The sequence below is a fragment of the Cajanus cajan genome, chromosome 9, assembly GCF_000230855.2.
Source record: "Cajanus cajan strain Asha chromosome 9, NIPB_CcT2T_4, whole genome shotgun sequence".
Classification (NCBI taxonomy): domain Eukaryota; kingdom Viridiplantae; phylum Streptophyta; class Magnoliopsida; order Fabales; family Fabaceae; genus Cajanus; species Cajanus cajan.
Genome location: NC_138525.1, coordinates 21,412,060 through 21,428,969, shown reverse-complemented (window position 1 = coordinate 21,428,969; position 16,910 = coordinate 21,412,060). Strand labels below are relative to the sequence as shown.

The 16,910-nt window shown below is 34.8% G+C and overlaps 3 protein-coding genes across 6 annotated transcripts; 1 reads left to right on the top strand and 2 right to left on the bottom strand.

The window, feature by feature from the left end:
* The first annotated feature begins 440 nt into the window (after positions 1-440).
* On the top strand, positions 441-3,225 carry LOC109794948 (pentatricopeptide repeat-containing protein At3g57430, chloroplastic). Its single transcript, XM_020354363.2, has one exon. The coding sequence runs from the start codon at positions 528-530 to the stop codon at positions 3,162-3,164; it is 2,637 nt and encodes an 878-aa protein (XP_020209952.2). The 5' UTR covers positions 441-527; the 3' UTR covers positions 3,165-3,225.
* A 1,621-nt stretch (positions 3,226-4,846) lies between these two features.
* On the bottom strand, positions 4,847-8,952 carry LOC109794930 (protein PLASTID TRANSCRIPTIONALLY ACTIVE 14-like). Of its 4 annotated transcripts, none has more exons than XM_083063912.1 (5): positions 7,691-8,933; positions 7,434-7,539; positions 7,135-7,357; positions 5,171-5,213; positions 4,847-5,062 (listed from the first exon to the last, which is right to left on the bottom strand). In XM_083063912.1, the coding sequence occupies exons 1-5, from the start codon at positions 7,720-7,722 to the stop codon at positions 4,984-4,986; spliced, it is 483 nt and encodes a 160-aa protein (XP_082920038.1). In that variant the 5' UTR covers positions 7,723-8,933; the 3' UTR covers positions 4,847-4,983. The 4 variants fall into 4 exon arrangements, 2 of the variants coding, with proteins under 2 accessions (XP_082920038.1, XP_082920039.1); XR_014429763.1 differs by having other exon boundaries at positions 4,849-5,062; positions 7,135-7,332; positions 7,691-8,952; XM_083063913.1 differs by having other exon boundaries at positions 4,849-5,062; positions 7,613-8,925.
* A 3,610-nt stretch (positions 8,953-12,562) lies between these two features.
* Positions 12,563-14,949, bottom strand: LOC109816032 (zinc transporter 6, chloroplastic). The gene is made up of 2 exons (XM_083063910.1): positions 14,157-14,949; positions 12,563-12,987 (listed from the first exon to the last, which is right to left on the bottom strand). Exons 1-2 carry the CDS (start codon positions 14,811-14,813, stop codon positions 12,673-12,675), a joined length of 972 nt encoding a protein of 323 aa, XP_082920036.1. The 5' UTR covers positions 14,814-14,949; the 3' UTR covers positions 12,563-12,672.
* Positions 14,950-16,910: the final 1,961 nt, after the last annotated feature.

Genomic DNA, 16,910 nt, shown 5'->3' with positions numbered 1-16,910 from the left:
TTTAAATAAATAAAAATTTAAAAAATAAGTTACTATTCACTTACTAACTATAGTAATCACTTATTTATATTTTATCTCCATTAGACCCAAAATACTTATATGAATTATTAGTTCTCCAATTTTCATTTAACAGATTTCAATTTATGTAGGTCAATATTTTTAATGAAAAATTCTAGTTATAGATAACATTTTGTTGAAAATTTTTTAAATAAAAAATTACGATTATAAAATTTTATAACTTTTAATAAATTTTTAAATAAGGAAAAAATATGTTAAAAGAATTTATATTATTTTTATTAATTTTAACTTATTCTTTTTATAATCATGATATTAATATAAAATAGAAATATTTATTATAAAAAGTAATAACTAGTTTTCACGTACACATTAAGAATCTTTATAATAGCTAGCATACAAAAGACATTGATCTATACTTGGATGAATTATTTTGGTGTAAGAAAACGTAGAGAAAGATAAGGTGTAGTTAAAGTTTGGAGAAAAATGTGAGTTTAGAATGTCTGTTGAAAATGCATTCGTATCTTAGCCTTACCCAACCGCCACTCCCTTATCCCTCTTCCCTCCAAACCCACACTCCCAAAAACCCTCCTCCGCCCTCCGCCACCTCCACCGCCGTCGAACTCCGTTCCCCGTCGCAATGGATAGACCTCCTCCGCTCCCAAACCCAATCCTCCTCCTTCCGCGCCGCCATCTCCACCTACGCCGCCATGCTCGCCGCCGCCGCACCCCCGGACAACTTCGCCTTCCCCGCCGTCCTCAAGTCCGCCGCCGCCGTTCACGACCTCAGCCTCGGCAGGCAAGTCCACGCGCACGTCTTCAAGTTCGGCCACGCGCCCTCCGTCGCCGTCGCCAACACCCTCGTCAACATGTACGGCAAGTGCGGCGACCTCGCCGCCGCGCGCCGCGTGTTCGACGGAATCTCCGACCGAGACGACGTGTCGTGGAACTCCATGATCGCCACGCTGTGTCGTTTCGAGGAGTGGGAACTGTCGCTGAAGTTGTTTCGGTTAATGTTGTCGGAAAACGCGGACCCCACGTCGTTCACGCTTGTCAGCGTGGCGCACGCGTGCTCGCACGTGCGTGGCGGCGTGCGGTTGGGGAAGCAAGTGCACGCTTTCACTTTGAGGAACGGGGATTGGAGAACGTACACCAACAATGCGTTGGTGACAATGTATGCGAAGTTGGGTTACATTAACGATGCTAAGGCATTGTTTGAGGTTTTTGATGATAAGGACATGGTGTCTTGGAACACCGTTATTAGTTCGCTTTCTCAGAATGATAGGTTTGAGGAAGCATTGATGTATATGTATCTTATGATTGTTGATGGGGTTAGGCCTGACGGGGTTACATTGGCTAGTGTTTTGCCTGCTTGTTCACAATTGGAGAGGTTGAGGATTGGGAGGGAAATTCATTGCTATGCATTGAGGAATGAGGATTTGATTGAGAATTCTTTTGTTGGGACTGCTTTGATTGACATGTATTGTAATTGCAAGCAGGCTGAGAAGGGTAGGTTGGTTTTTGATAGGGTGATGAAGAGAACGGTGGCAGTTTGGAATGCTATGATTGCTGGTTATGCAAGGAATGAGTTTGATGATGAAGCCTTGAGGCTGTTTGTTGAGATGGTTTCTGAGGAGTTTTTTCCCAATGCCACCACTTTGTCGAGTGTTTTGCCTGCCTGTGTCCGTTGCGAGGCGTTTTTGGATGAAGAAGGGATCCATGGTTACACTGTGAAGAGGGGGTTTGGGAGGGATAAGTATGTGCAAAATGCGCTGATGGATATGTATGCCAGGATGGGAAGGATTGAAATTTCGAAGATGATATTTGGTAGGATGGATAGAAGAGATGTTGTGTCTTGGAACACCATGATCACTGGCTGTGTTGTTTGTGGGTGCCATGATGATGCGCTTAATCTTCTGCATGAGATGCAGAGTGGTCAGGAAAAAGATGGAAGTGAGACATTTGTTGGTTTTGAGGATGAGGAGAGAATTCCCCTGAAGCCGAATTCAGTGACTCTGATGACGGTGCTTCCTGGTTGTGCTGCTTTGGCGGCGTTAGGTAAGGGAAAGGAGATTCATGCTTATGCTGTTAAACAAATGCTGGCAATAGATGTTGCTTTGGGAAGTGCATTGGTTGACATGTATGCAAAATGTGGTTGCCTTAGGTTGGCTAGGATTGTCTTTGATCAAATGCCTGTAAGAAATGTTATTACTTGGAATGTTCTGATCATGGCTTATGGGATGCATGGGAAAGGGGAAGAAGCTTTGGAGCTTTTTAGAAGAATGACAGCCGAAGAGGGCAGCAATAGGAAAGTAATAAGGCCAAATGAAGTGACCTATATTGCTGTTTTTGCTGCTTGTAGTCACTCTGGGATGGTGGATGAAGGCCTTCATTTGTTCCATACAATGAAAGCTAGCCATGACATTGAACCCAGATCTGACCATTATGCTTGTCTTGTGGACTTGCTTGGCCGATCTGGTCAGGTCAAAGAGGCCTATGAACTGATCAAAACTATGCCACCCAATGTGAACAAGGTAGATGCATGGAGTAGCTTGCTTGGTGCATGTAGGATTCACCAGAGTGTAGAAATTGGTGAAATTGCAGCGAACCACTTGTTTGACTTGGAGCCAAATGTAGCTAGCCATTATGTTCTAATGTCTAACATATACTCCTCAGCTGGACTCTGGGACCAGGCCATGGGAGTGCGGAAGAAAATGAAGGAAATGGGAGTAAGAAAAGAACCTGGTTGTAGTTGGATTGAGCATGGTGATGAGGTTCATAAATTTTTGGCAGGGGATGGTTCACACCCACAAAGTAAAGAACTCCACGAGTATCTTGAAAATCTGTCCCTAAGAATGAGAAAGGAGGGCTATGTGCCAGATACTTCATGTGTCCTTCACAATGTTGATGACGAAGAGAAAGAAACTATGCTCTGTGGGCACAGTGAGAGACTGGCAATAGCTTTTGGCCTTTTAAATACTCCTCCAGGAACTACCATCAGAGTAGCCAAAAACCTTAGGGTTTGCAATGACTGCCATGTTGCCACTAAAATCATATCAAAGATTGTGGACAGGGAAATCATTCTTAGAGATGTTAGAAGGTTCCATCATTTCAGAAATGGAACTTGTTCTTGTGGGGATTATTGGTAGTAGAAAGTGAATTGTAAAAAATTGATTCTTTCTAATTAATTCTTTTCAACCCTCCTCCCTATTTCTCTCTATTTTTCTTCCTTTCCACTCCCTTTTTTCTTCTCTTTTCATAGGAGAGAAATTCAGTTGAGATCATGTATCATTGCGACTTCATAGTTAAATAATTTGGATAACTTACAATCTAAAATTCTGAATAGATATTGTTGTATTTGAATCCCTGATATTTTCTTCATATAAAGCATTAACTACAATCTTGTCGTTCTTTATTACTAAATACTAACGCTTAATTTTCCATATTGTATTACTACTAGTTATATCTGAAATAATCTAAAACCATCTTTTACACCACATTTTTGGACGTGACTAAGCAGTATGTTTAGTGCGTGTTTGATTGCACATTAACTACGCGTGTTTTTCCATTTTTTCACAATACACTAAATATAAAGATCTGCTTCAACTTGACGTGGATAAAATTAGATAATTCAAACCAAACATGCATTAACGTGTTAGGTATTACCTTTTTTAAAGCCGCTGCTAATTTCTCGAGTTAGAAAAGACGACTTGGCCACCAATAGAGATCATCCTATAGATTGCTCTGACATGTAGTGATCTAATATGTAATTTTAGAGTTCTTATGCATCTTTGAACTTTGTTTCCATTTGGTGTTAGAGCTTACCTTGAATGAATTTAGTGCTTACCTTAATTCTTTTATTTGCAGTTGTTTTTATCGGTTTGTTTCGATGTTGGGTCTCGAAATATGAAACCATATTGGGTAGGTATGTATACTTCCACATGATTCTAAATTTTTCTTCTTGTTATGTGCCTTTGAAAACTTTGTCATTTCTTTTGTATAAAATTTAGGTCTTTATACTTTTCATGGAAGGGAAATGAGTTTATGTTTTTTTTTTCCGATTGAATTGTCTAACTCATGATCAGACAACTTAATTGACAACTCAATCCTTTGATCGATTTGATTTTCGGTTTAGATTATATAATTATGATTGTCAAAATCAAGTTTTAACTCGTAAAAACTTTCAAGTTTAAGAATTTGTACACTCTAACCTACTTAACTCATTTTCAATTAAACTTGAGCGAACTTATCCAAACTCAGACTAAATCGCGAGTCTGCCGTGATTGAACGTATGTACACAAATCACTTAAAACATAGTGCTTCTAGTGCATTGGCATATCACTAGTTCTGTTCGTCGGAGCTTGTTCGTTGAGATCCCTATTCTATGGTTGACATCCCCTATTCTCTGGTCAGCGTCAAGGTCACATCCTCATTGGCTGGATTCCAAGGTCATTCCCATTGTGGCATCGTGTTTCCACAATTCTCATAATTTGGGTTTGAGATACTCAATTTTACAGATTTATTGAATTCTTAAAGGTTTTCATGACTTGTATCTTGTATGAAATTATACATGATTTGCTACTAAACTTTCTTGCTCTATTATTGTAATTTTCTACTTTATTTTAATATGGAGTTAAAATATTGAATTATTATATTACTTATAGGTATTTTAATATATTTCTTATATTAAGTAAACTCTTCACAATTTTGAGTTTACAGAACCTTAATGAATTTACATAAACTTTTGATTTTGACAACTTTGTATATACCTATGCTTTTACACTACTTTCTTTTCTAACTTGCTTAGAACTTCATCAAGGATCGGCAAAAAAAAAAAAATGTAAAGCATGATAAAATGAAGAACCTGCATTTCATAGATAATGAGCATTTGTTTTCGGTGATACATGATTACAGGTAAATAGCAGCGTTACAAAATTTTCGTGACTAATCTCCAGTATGTAGATTGGATCAGAACAGTATTTGCTCTTGATAAATCTCCAATGCTTGGATAACTTTATCCATGAACAATTTCCTATGCAATCTATACCTGTGCATGTAGCAATCACAGTGAAATTGTAATTAGAGGGTTTAAAATGTCCCTGAAAATAAAATTTAGAAAACTTTTGAACTGGTAGATAATGTAAATTTGACATACTTTATTGCAGCTTCAAGTGTCCTGGTAGCATCTGTCATGGAATCTGCGGTCATGATGTGTAAGCTAACCATTAGCTTTTATCATAAAATCTATAAGTCAATAAGAGCCAAAATAGTCACAATCCTGGAAGTTTTGGTAAATTTTGATCTTAGTTTTATAAGGTTGAGTCCATCCTTGAGGATGGATCACCTGACTAAACCTTAAGAGTACTTTTAACTTTGAAGAGCTTCACTACACAAGTGATTGAGCCTTTGCTCATTTGATTTCTTTAAACTGATTCAAGATGCATTCCTACAAAAGTAGAGTTGATGATAAACCTTATTTGGCAGGTATAGGGTTTGTTTAGGTAAACTTTTTCAGAAAAACTTCTAGGAAAGAAAAATAGAAAGAAAAAATAACATAAGCTTCTAAATAAGTTAAAATTAACTTATACACAAACTAATTTGTAGAAGTTATCCCTTACTAGTTTCTCTAAAATCTTATTTTTTAACTTGTACAAGTTAGTTTTAACTTGCAGGGAGACTTATTTTAGTTTTTCTTCTTATTTTTCTCTCCTGTAAGTGCTTTTAAAGAAGCTTATCCAAGTAAACTCATAATTATAATCATGTAGAGTCATGGTAGTTGAATCGAGATACAAATAATGTATCGGAAGGCTTATTTTTTGAATCGTGAATCGAATCGTATCGTGAATCGTAAGATTCATGATCAATAAAAACATAATGTATATATATGCATACAAGACATATATAAATGAAGTCATACATAAATATATAGTAATTAGTAACATATAAACTTCAATACAAACAAAGATACAATTATACAAATAAAAACAGTCTCAAAGCCAAAAGAAATGACTGCACAGTTCAATAACAAAGCCTCCAAAAAAAACCATTGTTGTTGCTAAATATATGCATATACAAGGGACTGTTTGCTACTCTAATTCAACAATATAGCTACCCAAAAAAAATATTAGTGTTGTTGCAGCATAAACTCAGCAACAAGTGGTGCTACTGCCACACAAATTCTGCCACACAAATTCTGCCACACAAATAGAAACTTAGACAACAGCAAGAGAGGGAAGTTGTAGAGGGAATAACAAAGAAAAAAAGAGAGAACAAGTGAAGGAATGGACCACAAACAGCAACCCAAACAGCAACAAGAAGGAATCCCTTACCTTGGACCACGAACAGCAACCCAAGCAGCAACAAGAAGGAAGCCCTTACCTTGGACCACAAACAGCAACCCAAACAAACGAAGCAACCCAAACAAACGAAGCAGAGAAGTTGAATCACGCAAATGGACCACAAAAAGTGAAACCCACTAAGTGGGTCATGTACAGGGAGTCTAAGCGGGAGTTTCTGTCTCATTTCGTTTTTTTTTTTTAAAAAAAATCATTTTTTTAGGGTTTTTAGAACCGGATCATACATGACCCGACCCGGTTTCGGAGGTGACCCGCAAATGTCCAGAATCGTGCGATTTCTCCTATGAATCGCGATTTTCCGATTCCGAACACGATACAAGCGATTCGCATACGATTCGTAATCAAAAACGATTCCACATGCGATTCGAATCGCGGAGGCTCCGTATCGTATCGTATCGTGCGATACGTATCGCGTATCGTGCGATTCTTACTACCATAGACTTGGAGCCTCAAGTCAGAATGTAACTTGTTTTGGTGACAACACACCGACTCCAGGTCAACAAGAATATCTCCCAAAACATTTTAAGGGCCAGATATTAGTAGGGAGGACCCTTCCGTGATACAGTAACACTAGCCCACAAATGTGTATTACTGATATAAAAGGTTTACAGACTTAGTTAAAACAAAAGAATGAACGCGCTATACCATTTTCAGGATGATGTATATTCTAACAAAGCAATAATATTGCAAAATAAAAATTATGACCAGTAGTTCTGTGTTTCTACTTTCTAATCTAGTGTAAGGATACGAACTTAAAATTTACCTAGCAACTTTTGGTCTTGCTTAGAGGTTGTAGCGAATCCGGCAAGCATTTTTTGGCATTCATCTTGCAGCTCCTTTGCGGCCTTTCTTTCAACACTAGGGATAGGTGGCACATCCCTGTCTGACCAAGTTGGCAATGTTCTTGCTGCAGCTATAACAGCTCCATCAACAAACATATCTCCGGGATTTGATAGACAGTCTGCCATAAATTTCATATTGATATCCTAAATAATGGCAATTTGAATATAGACAGAAGGATAATAAAACAGATTCCAGAAAGCAAATTCATATTGTCCATACTGTTATGGTAATACTCTTCAGGAAGGCCAGATATATTGAAGATTGACAAGAAGGAATCCAAATGAATACGTGCATTGCCTGAGAATTTGATCTCGTCCCAAGGATTCTGCAATTTTAAGCAACTCTCAGAACTACATTTCAAAATTCAGTATCTAAAAACCAAACATGTACAAGTTTACCTGAATTGTTCGTTACAAGAACAATTAAATAACAATCATAATATAAATATTTCAAAGAAGCACCAGCACATGGCATACTTTATAGTGACCATGGACAAGTCTTGCAACATAATACACAGGTTTTCTTATGTGAATTAGGTTGGATCTCTGGTGGACAAGTGATCAACTTTAGAATACTTTCCTCGTGGGAAGAATTTTAGTGTGAATTTGGTTTGCTTTTCAGTTGATATGTTTTCATTATAGTTACAAAATTGCCACCTTGTTTTAATTATTTTTCCCGTTTTCTTCCTGAAGAAGCAAAATGCAGCGTCTGAATTGAATGCAAAGTCAGTACTGAGCAATGATTCAAACTGTTTGTGAACAGGTGTTGTGGAAATTGACAAACAATTATTATCCAATGAGGCTGACTTCAAGACTACCAACTGCCTGAGAATTTGTGAGAATCTAGGTGCCCCGCCCCCCGCATTGCATCAAACCATTGTTCCATGAGAGTGCAAAACATAAAAAGATTGTTTGTCACTTAATTCATTAAGAGTTGTATCAAGGACTCATTTATACCTGTGCTGCAGATAAAGCAGTGTGACTAGCTGATATATCTATGAAGTCATTCCCTTGTAATAAAGTCAAACATGTCTATAACAAGTTATAACATCTGTGCTCCAGCTTGTGCCAGTTGTTAGAAAATAGTAGTATATGGGCTCGTCTGATTGAGTTATAATTGGTATAAAGCCGTGGGCTAGACTCGTGTGTACAAACCCTGTACAGCTGTACTTACCAAAACAGGAACACCCCCTCCCCTCACACACCACACATACACTCAATAGTTGGGAGCCTAACGACTATTATTAGCTGCACACAGCCACACATCCCATTTTTCAGAACTCTCTCTTAAGATCACTAAAACAATGAAAAAAATTAAGCCTGATCACCTGGACTGGATGGAAGTAAAAGCCACTGCTTCAACTATGAGAACTATGTAAAATGGGCAGGTAATCAAGACAGTCGGGAAAGAAGAATAGCTAAATGGGTCAAAGCAAGGAGAAATAATTCCCGGAGTCCATAATGTGTTTCTGGAAAGGATATTAATGCCTAACCAAAAACTCACGTTCATGGATTTTTAAAAAAATTTGCATTTCCAACATCAACATGAAAACTCAGGCCTTTAGTATGATTTAGAAAAATTTAGTCTTAGAATTTCGATTTAGGGTCTCAACCCCACACAAGGAACTTGTAAAGTGAGGACTGTCTGAGTCTTATTAGCACTACTTAGTTCATATTTCTAGTGACGTAAAATCTCAATCACGTAAAAGTTGATAACATGAATATTAAATAAATTTATCTTTATTTAATATTTTTTATTAAAAATAAGAAATGAAAAAATTGTCTATAAAATAGATTAATTAGCACATAAAATAAGTTTGTTTATAGAATGAATTAAAATAAGTTTTTAATAGTTGAATTTATTATATTTTGTAAAAAATTTGGTCATGGGCTAGTCTTAGGGGTGGGTATATGGACTTGGGTCCGCGGACTGGTCTGTAAGTCTGCGGACTTCACGGATAACGGACCCATTTTTTTTAATTTGCATAATTATACGGACTTTTTAGGTCCGACCCGTTTAATCCGCGGATTTTACGGATTTAATCCGCGAGTCCGCGGATTACCCGTTTAAATGTGGACTCAAATTTTATTATTGGAGATGTTTGATTATATTTGATAGATGTAATTGGATTTACAAATATTTTATGTTTGTTTTTAAGATATTAATTAAGACTTTGATGTTTTAAGGTATTTAGACTTTGATGTACTTGGACTTACAAATGTTTTATATTTGTTTAGTTGTATATTAAGACTTTTAAAGTTTTAAGATAGTAAGACTTTCATATTTGGTTAATAGTTGGTATGCTTAGACTTTAAATTTTAAAGGCATTGAGACTTAAATATTTCTATTAGAAATTTAGAATGTGTAAACTTTGTTATTTAAGACTTTGATTTATTATTTACAATATTTAATGTTATTATTATAAATATATTTATATCATTTTATATTTTTTTTTCTCATGTTTTCATAGGTTAAATAAAGGAAAAAAATTCAAAATCTGAGTCAATATTCATTTAAACAATTTAGATTTAATTAGCCCCGCGAACTTATCTGTCTATTCGCAGGCTGGATACAGACTTGAAGATTTAAGTCCATTTATTTCACGGACCGGATTTATCCAACCCGTTAAAATGTGAACTTCGCAGATCGGGCCTTAAACGGGCCAGACCGGTCCGCATTCCCACCCCTACCTAGCCCTAGCTCGCAAGACTTTGTGGACATTTTTTTTTAGCCAATAGCCATAGCCAATGTCACTAATTTCCTCTATTAACTGTGCAACCATCAGAATTTCATCGGTAGAATGAGTAGAATTTGACCTCGTCCCTCATTTTAGAGCATCTCCAATGGGAGTTGCTTATAAGCAACTCCCAATCATTTTAAATGGGTCCTACTATGCCATGTCACTCATAAGCAACTCATACTATACTTTTACAATTTTTGCTCTAATGGAAATTTCTTATAAGCACTCTTACTTTTTTACAACTCATACTACACTTTTTGACACCTCACACTACATTTTATGATAAATTTTTATAAAATTAATTATTATAAATAATATATAAATATAAATAATTAACAAAAACAAATTACATAATTAAAAAATTACAATAATAAAATAATATTAAAAATTACAATAATAAAATTATAATAATAAAATTACAATAATAAAAAAATTGCAACTCTTCCTCATTTTTCTTTCTCGGCTCATTTTTTTCTTCCCCGTCTCTCTTTCTCTCAAACTCTCTCTCTTTCTCTCTATTTGCTGAGCCACGCACGCGGGGGAGGGGGTTCCGGTCGACAGCCGCGCGCAGGGGGAGGGGGTCTGGTGGGAGCTGCTCGCACGAGGGAAGGAGGTCCAATCGGGAGCTGCGCACGGGGTGGGGTTCCGCTCGGAGCCGCGCGCGACCTGCACGCGGGGAGGGGGTTCTGTCGCGCGACCTGCACGGCGGGTCTGGTTGTGTGGAGCTGCTAGCACGTGGCGGAGGGGTCTGGTCAGACGGATCCACGCACCGGCCACACGGAAGGAGAAGAGGTGAAGGATGTTTTTCCTTGTTTTTTTGATTTTCCAAGTTTCTGTCCATATTCCACCTGGATCAGTTTTAACCAATCAAACTTCTCTTCTTCAAATTTGTCAGTGCTAAGCACCGTCCTTTTTACAAGTAACTGAGAAAAAAATTTAAGCAACTGAGAAAAAAATTTAAGCAACAGGTTTGCCACGTAAGACTACTCAAATGAGAGTTTGCTATAAGCTCCTTACCTTATTCATAAGCAACGCAATAAGCACCTCCCGTTGGAGGTGCTCTTATTAAGTAGGAGTGAAAGGTGAAGAAGCAATAAAATATATATTATTTAAACGGTTTATCCTTTTTGTTATTATGTTTCCCGAAAGTAACACGCAGTCACAAGGTCAGCCACATGCTCTTAAGGTCAAGCTATACGTTTCCAATTTGCGGTCGTCACTTTCTAGTTTCTTCGTCACAATACAAATCACATACAAAGCCAATGGTAAAAAAAAAAAAAAAAAGAGATTATAGAATAATACTTTTTTAAAAAGCTTTCATTCAAATAATTATTTTAATTTATAGAAAAAGAGATGATGCTCTATATATTTATGTGAAGATAATTAAAATCATGAATTCACCTTCTGAATCTTTGTGTAAACTGTTGAAGACACACAGTACCATATTAATTATTAAAAAATAAATAAAACTATTTAAGACACACAGTTGAGTCTGTATTTTTATTGTCTTTTATAAGCTACTACTGATTCAGACTCCTATCTTTATTGATTGTAGAACGAGACCTGTTAAACCAAAGTGGGTTGATGAACAAAGAGACGTGTACTATTTTCTGAGAAAAAGAACGAAAATAGTTAACTTTATAAAGATAAAGAAGTGCAGCACTAGGAATCAAAATCATAGGATCCCAAATTCCACCAAAATTGAAAAGAACACTTGGTGGAATCCCTGTATATACTTTGAACAGAACTTCCAAAGATGCAAATTGTGAAAATAATAATACTAATAACAAAGTAATGTGATACTTTAAATTGCAATGGCAAATAGTGGCACCCGCATTACTCCACTAGGCTACCATTCAATTACATTTGCTCTAACTAATGTTCCTTAACTATTATCTTTATGAATTTTTATTGTACTAACCAAAGCAGAGTGCCTACTCACTACTCACTCTGCATTTTTTATTTTACACCAACTTTCCTGTCTCCTAATTTATTCAGCTATTATTTTTTTAATAAGTGCATGTCACGTCTAAAATTCACATTAAAGGAGAGGTTATATATATTAGCTTCTGATTTTACGTCATGTATCCACTTCTTATGATTCTATTTCACAAAACTAAACACACTAAGATTATCTGTTGTACTCTTGAACATGTCATTTTGGATATTAACTAATTTAGACAGAATTGAATATGATTTATTACGGTGGCAAAATTTTCTTTATTTTTCAACTTTAAGATAAATTAATTTGGCTAATTTAAAAAATTATTTTAAATTTAAAATAAAATAAAATAAGGCAAATGACTATATCTTAAGAAGGCCACTCCTGCTAGGAGTGTTAATTAATTTAAATTCATTATTTGCTAGACCTATTAATTTATTTTCTCCTATCTATATTAGAAGCTTCGTCTAGGATACATCAGAAGTGGATTTTCTGCAGTGTGACTGCATGAAATCTTGATATTAAAAAGCAAATTATATATATAATTACATGTTATATATTATTAGAAAAAGAATATAACTTAAAAACGCTTGGGTTATTAGATGTCAACTGAAAGACCTATAATTACTTTTTAACTACAGGAAACAGAGGCCTTTTCCTAACAAATTTGTTATTTACATAACTACATCTTATATTATTGAACATTAATTAGTCTATGTTCTTTACATCTTACATTATTGAATATTAAAATTTTAAAACTGCAAGGTACAAAAGTTTCAAGCCCAAAGGGCGAGAATAGACATTGAAGCAGAACCAAGGGTTAAGGCAACAAAAGACAGTTTCTTCAACCGTGGGCTGGAGTTCATAAGCTTGTTGTGAAAGAAGTCAACTGCTATGAGGTCAACAAGAGCCATGTAAATTAATATTCCTGATGAAATTGAACCCAATAATCCTTCCAAGATTAAGGCATTTGGGCTACTGTCATCGTAGCCTGTAAGTGAGAATAATGCCATTCCCAAAATTATTCCCATTGGTGTTGTCACTGCGAACATGAAGCACATGTATGCAATTGTTCCGATGCTAAATCCTGCCTGTAATAATCATCATACAAAGGTACGGATTGAATTAGAATCTTCTAGCTAAAAAAAAGAAAGATTAAAACAATTGTATCCACAATAAAATCTTTCACGAATGCTAGTATCTTTTCTTTATGTAGGAGATATGAAATAGGATATCACACCTAGCTTAGCTAGTATGAAGAAAGGAAATGTAATCTAGAGCACTAAAACGAAAAATGGTTCAGATTTAATCACTCTCCAGAGATTTGATATTGAACTACATTATGTTTTAGGTTGAATACAAGTATTTTTAAATTTTTATGTTAAAAACGATGGGTTGGCGGTGGTAGTAAGTAGTTAGGTATTATGTATTTATAAGTTGTGAGTAAGATTTATTAAGTTCGATCTCTACTTGATTTGTGTGACAGTTATAGTATTGTGAGAGATTAGCTTTTGGTCTAGTGGATCAAAGATAGATAAAAAAATATATATATTATGTTGATTTACCAAGGTAATGTTTACCCCAATTTATTTTGATTTATTTTTCCTCTTTTTAAGAGACACGTTGAACCAAATAAAATTTTTAAGAAAAAGGATATTTTTTTGGGAAAAAACACACATTTTTTAATGCAGAATATTTTGATAAATAAAAAAAAGAGGCACTTCAATAAACTAGTTTTAGCAAAAGCATGTTTTTAGACTTTAACCCTCCAACACACACACCTGAGAGGTAGAAGGTAACTTGGTGTTAGTTTATTAACAATTCGACTAATAAAAAAAATGAACAATTCCCTCTGAATCAGACATGAATACTTAATTCTGTTCAGAATGGCTTTCTAAAGACTTGAAACATTGTTATTAAGTAGGAGCGAAAGGTGAAGAAGCAATAAAATATATATTATTTAAACGGTTATTATGTTTCCCGAAAGTAACAGGCAGTCACAAGGTCAGCCACATGCTCTTAAGGTCAAGCTATACGTTTCCAATTTGCGATCGTCACTTTCTAGTTTCTTCGTCACAATACAAACCACATACAAAGCCAATAGTAAAAAAAAAAAAAAAAAAAAAAAAAAAAACCCTAAACTTGGGTGTTAAGAGAATTATATGTAATTAAGTTTTATGGTAATAGAAATTATGTAAAGAGAGAGCATAGATGAAAATATTGAGGTGAGAAGTAGAAGAAAGAAATAGAAGAAAGGTACCTGAGCGACGCAGCCACCGAGACCCATGCCTTCGAAAATCTGATGAAAAGCCAAAGCAGTGACGAGAGGGCGAATAGTGCAAACGTTCTGAGACATCCCCATAGTCACCCCAATGATGACAGAGTGAAAAATAATCCCAATCTCAAGCACCTGCGAGACCAGCCTCTGCTTAAGTTTCACCACCTCGTCACCCCTCTCCCCCTCGCCGCCGCCGCCGCCGCCGAGCTCCACCGCCGCCTCCTTCTCCTGCGCCACCACGGGCGCGTACTGCGCGTGCTCCACGTGCGAGCTGGCGGCGAGGTCCACGAGGAGAGCGAGGAGCGCCCCCACGAGCGTGACCAGACCGGCGAAGGGGAAGTCCCTCCAGGGATGGCGCGACGCCACGTGGCAGTCGGCGAGTGCGGCGTACGCGTCGGGGAGCACGTGGACGAGCGAGGTGGAGAGGATGACGCCCGCCGCGAAACACTTTATGACCACCAAGGCCTTGTCGTAGACCGCCTTTCCCCTGAAGACTCCCGCCAGCAGCACCGGCGACGACATCCCCGCCACGCTCGTCACGAAGATGACCAAGATTGAGATCGTTTTGAGGTGAGACGCCGCCGCCCCGTCCCTGCAGGCGGCCGCGCGGGCAGCGTCCGTGACGCAGGGCGACGCCATGCACGGTGTGAAGTATGAGAGGTGAAATAATTGGTAAGTGAGAGTTTTGTTGTTGTTAATGGAGAATTGAAGTTGGAAGAGGATGGTATGAGTGATAAATGATGTGGACCAGGTAATGGAATATCACTCATTTTTCTCTCTCTCTCTATATATATATATAAATTTTGCCTTTTAATTCAAAAGTAAAACAGGAAACAAGGAAGCCTCTCTCTTTGTTTTTATAGCTACAAAACAAAAATAATGTTTGGAATTATCACTTTGAAGAGTGTATTGATTTGAAATTTTAATGGATTTTTTAAAATATTATTATAATTTCTTTTTTTATATTTAGTTAAGATTTTTTTTAAAGATCATCTTATTATATTTAATTAAGATAGTCAAAAAAATTAAATTCATTAAAATCTAGTAATATTTTATTAAATATTTTATTAATATTTAAAAATATAAAAATTTAAATAAATTATTTTGAATATTAAATTTTATGAGACTTTTTAGTATAGTTTATATGTAATTCATCCATCAAACAATTTTATCAAAATTTTTAAGGTTTTATATGATTTTTTTTCTTCTATTTTTTGTTTTTTTCTTCTCATGTTTTTTTAATCTCATTTTCTCTCATTATTTTTGCATCTCTTTTCTTTTTTTTCTCTATCTTATTTTTTATTTATTTATTCATTTATTCCTTCTTCTTCTTCTTATTTTTTGATTTTTTTTTTCTCTATTGTCCTTCTTACTTCTTTTTCTCTTTCTCTCTTTTTCTTCTCTATCTCATTTTTTCTTTCTCTTTTTATTCATATCTTTCATTTATCTCTTCTTTTTCTTATGTATTTTTTTTATCTATTAGTTGATTTATAATTTATTAATATTTATTTTTAATGATTAAATATTTAAAATAATTTATATTATTAAATATTATTTATTGTTAAATTTTTTAATTATTAAATTTTAACCGTTTATATTTAATAAAATATAAAATTTTAAAATATATATTAAAAATATTTTGTGGGTCATGCTACTAAACTTCAAAATGAAAATGAAATTTTTAATTCACGTCATGCATCTTTAAAAAGTGTAATAGAGAAAATATTTTGTATTTTTAAATCATGATTTACAATTTTTAAGTCTAAATCTCTATTTCTATTTAAGAAATAAGTTGAACTTATATTAATATGTAACAGTAACACTACATAACTTTTTTTCCCAAAAGATGTTATTCTAATAAATTAATAAATCATCATCTTCAATACTATCGGTTAATCAATATTATAATTTTAAACACATTATTCATACTTAAGTGCATGAAATAGAAATTATAAAATGTGTTAATACATAGAGGGTTAGTATAACTTCAAATATGTGAATAAATATTAGTTAAGAGGATATTATAATCAAATATTTATCAAAAGATAGAAGAATTATGTTGATTTTACTTTTCTTTATTATTTATATTTTTTTTTATTGAATCTTGTAATATTGCAAATTCATGTTTTCTTGTCAAATTCATAAAATTCTTTAAAATCTTATAATATAAATTCATCAAAATCGATTAAAATTTATTAAAATATGAATTACAAAGTCTTGATTAAAACCTAAGTTTTAAAGGTCCTTTAAAAAAATCCTCAAAGTCATGACATTCCTACAAAGTCATTTAAAATCTATTAAAATTCACAAGACTTTTTCTTGTTAAAATTGTCTTTTGAAAACTCAATCCTATACACCCCTCAATTTATTTTGGTAAAAAGAACAAAGTGAGAAGTAGAGCTAAAGAAAGAAAAGTTCAAGAGTCATATGAGGGCAAGGATTTTGAGTTTATATTTCCTTTTTTATACTTTCTTTGTATATGAAGATTGCTCTCAATACCATGAATAGCTAATCTTCTTTTGTTGGAATTGAATGTAATCTATCAAACTCTTATGTATTCTTTTTGATTTATATATATGATCGTCCATTATTCAAGTGTTAGTGATTTGATTTTATTCTTATTGCTTGTGGTGAATTGATCATTCATTTTTTGATCTTTAATTTAAATTTTGATCGAAAAATGTTTTTGAAATTTGTTTTGAATTGAATCACCAACTGATTTAAAGGTTAAGAATA

Bases quoted from the DNA above. Each gene is read 5' to 3' on its own strand.
- LOC109816032 (XM_083063910.1), bottom strand. From the start codon at position 14,813: ATGGCGTCGCCCTGCGTCACGGACGCTGCCCGCGCGGCCGCCTGCAGG. The intron at 12,988-14,156 runs GTACCTTTCTTC...TGATTATTACAG, and splicing joins TCGGTGGCTGCGTCGCTCAG to GCAGGATTTAGCATCGGAAC.
- LOC109794948 (XM_020354363.2), top strand. From the start codon at position 528: ATGCATTCGTATCTTAGCCTTACCCAACCGCCACTCCCTTATCCCTCT.
- LOC109794930 (XM_083063912.1), bottom strand. From the start codon at position 7,722: ATGTTGCAAGACTTGTCCATGGTCACTATAAA. The intron at 7,358-7,433 runs GTATGGACAATA...GCCATTATTTAG, and splicing joins TGAAGAGTATTACCATAACA to GATATCAATATGAAATTTAT. The intron at 5,214-7,134 runs GTAAATTTTAAG...TCATGACCGCAG, and splicing joins GCAAGACCAAAAGTTGCTAG to ATTCCATGACAGATGCTACC.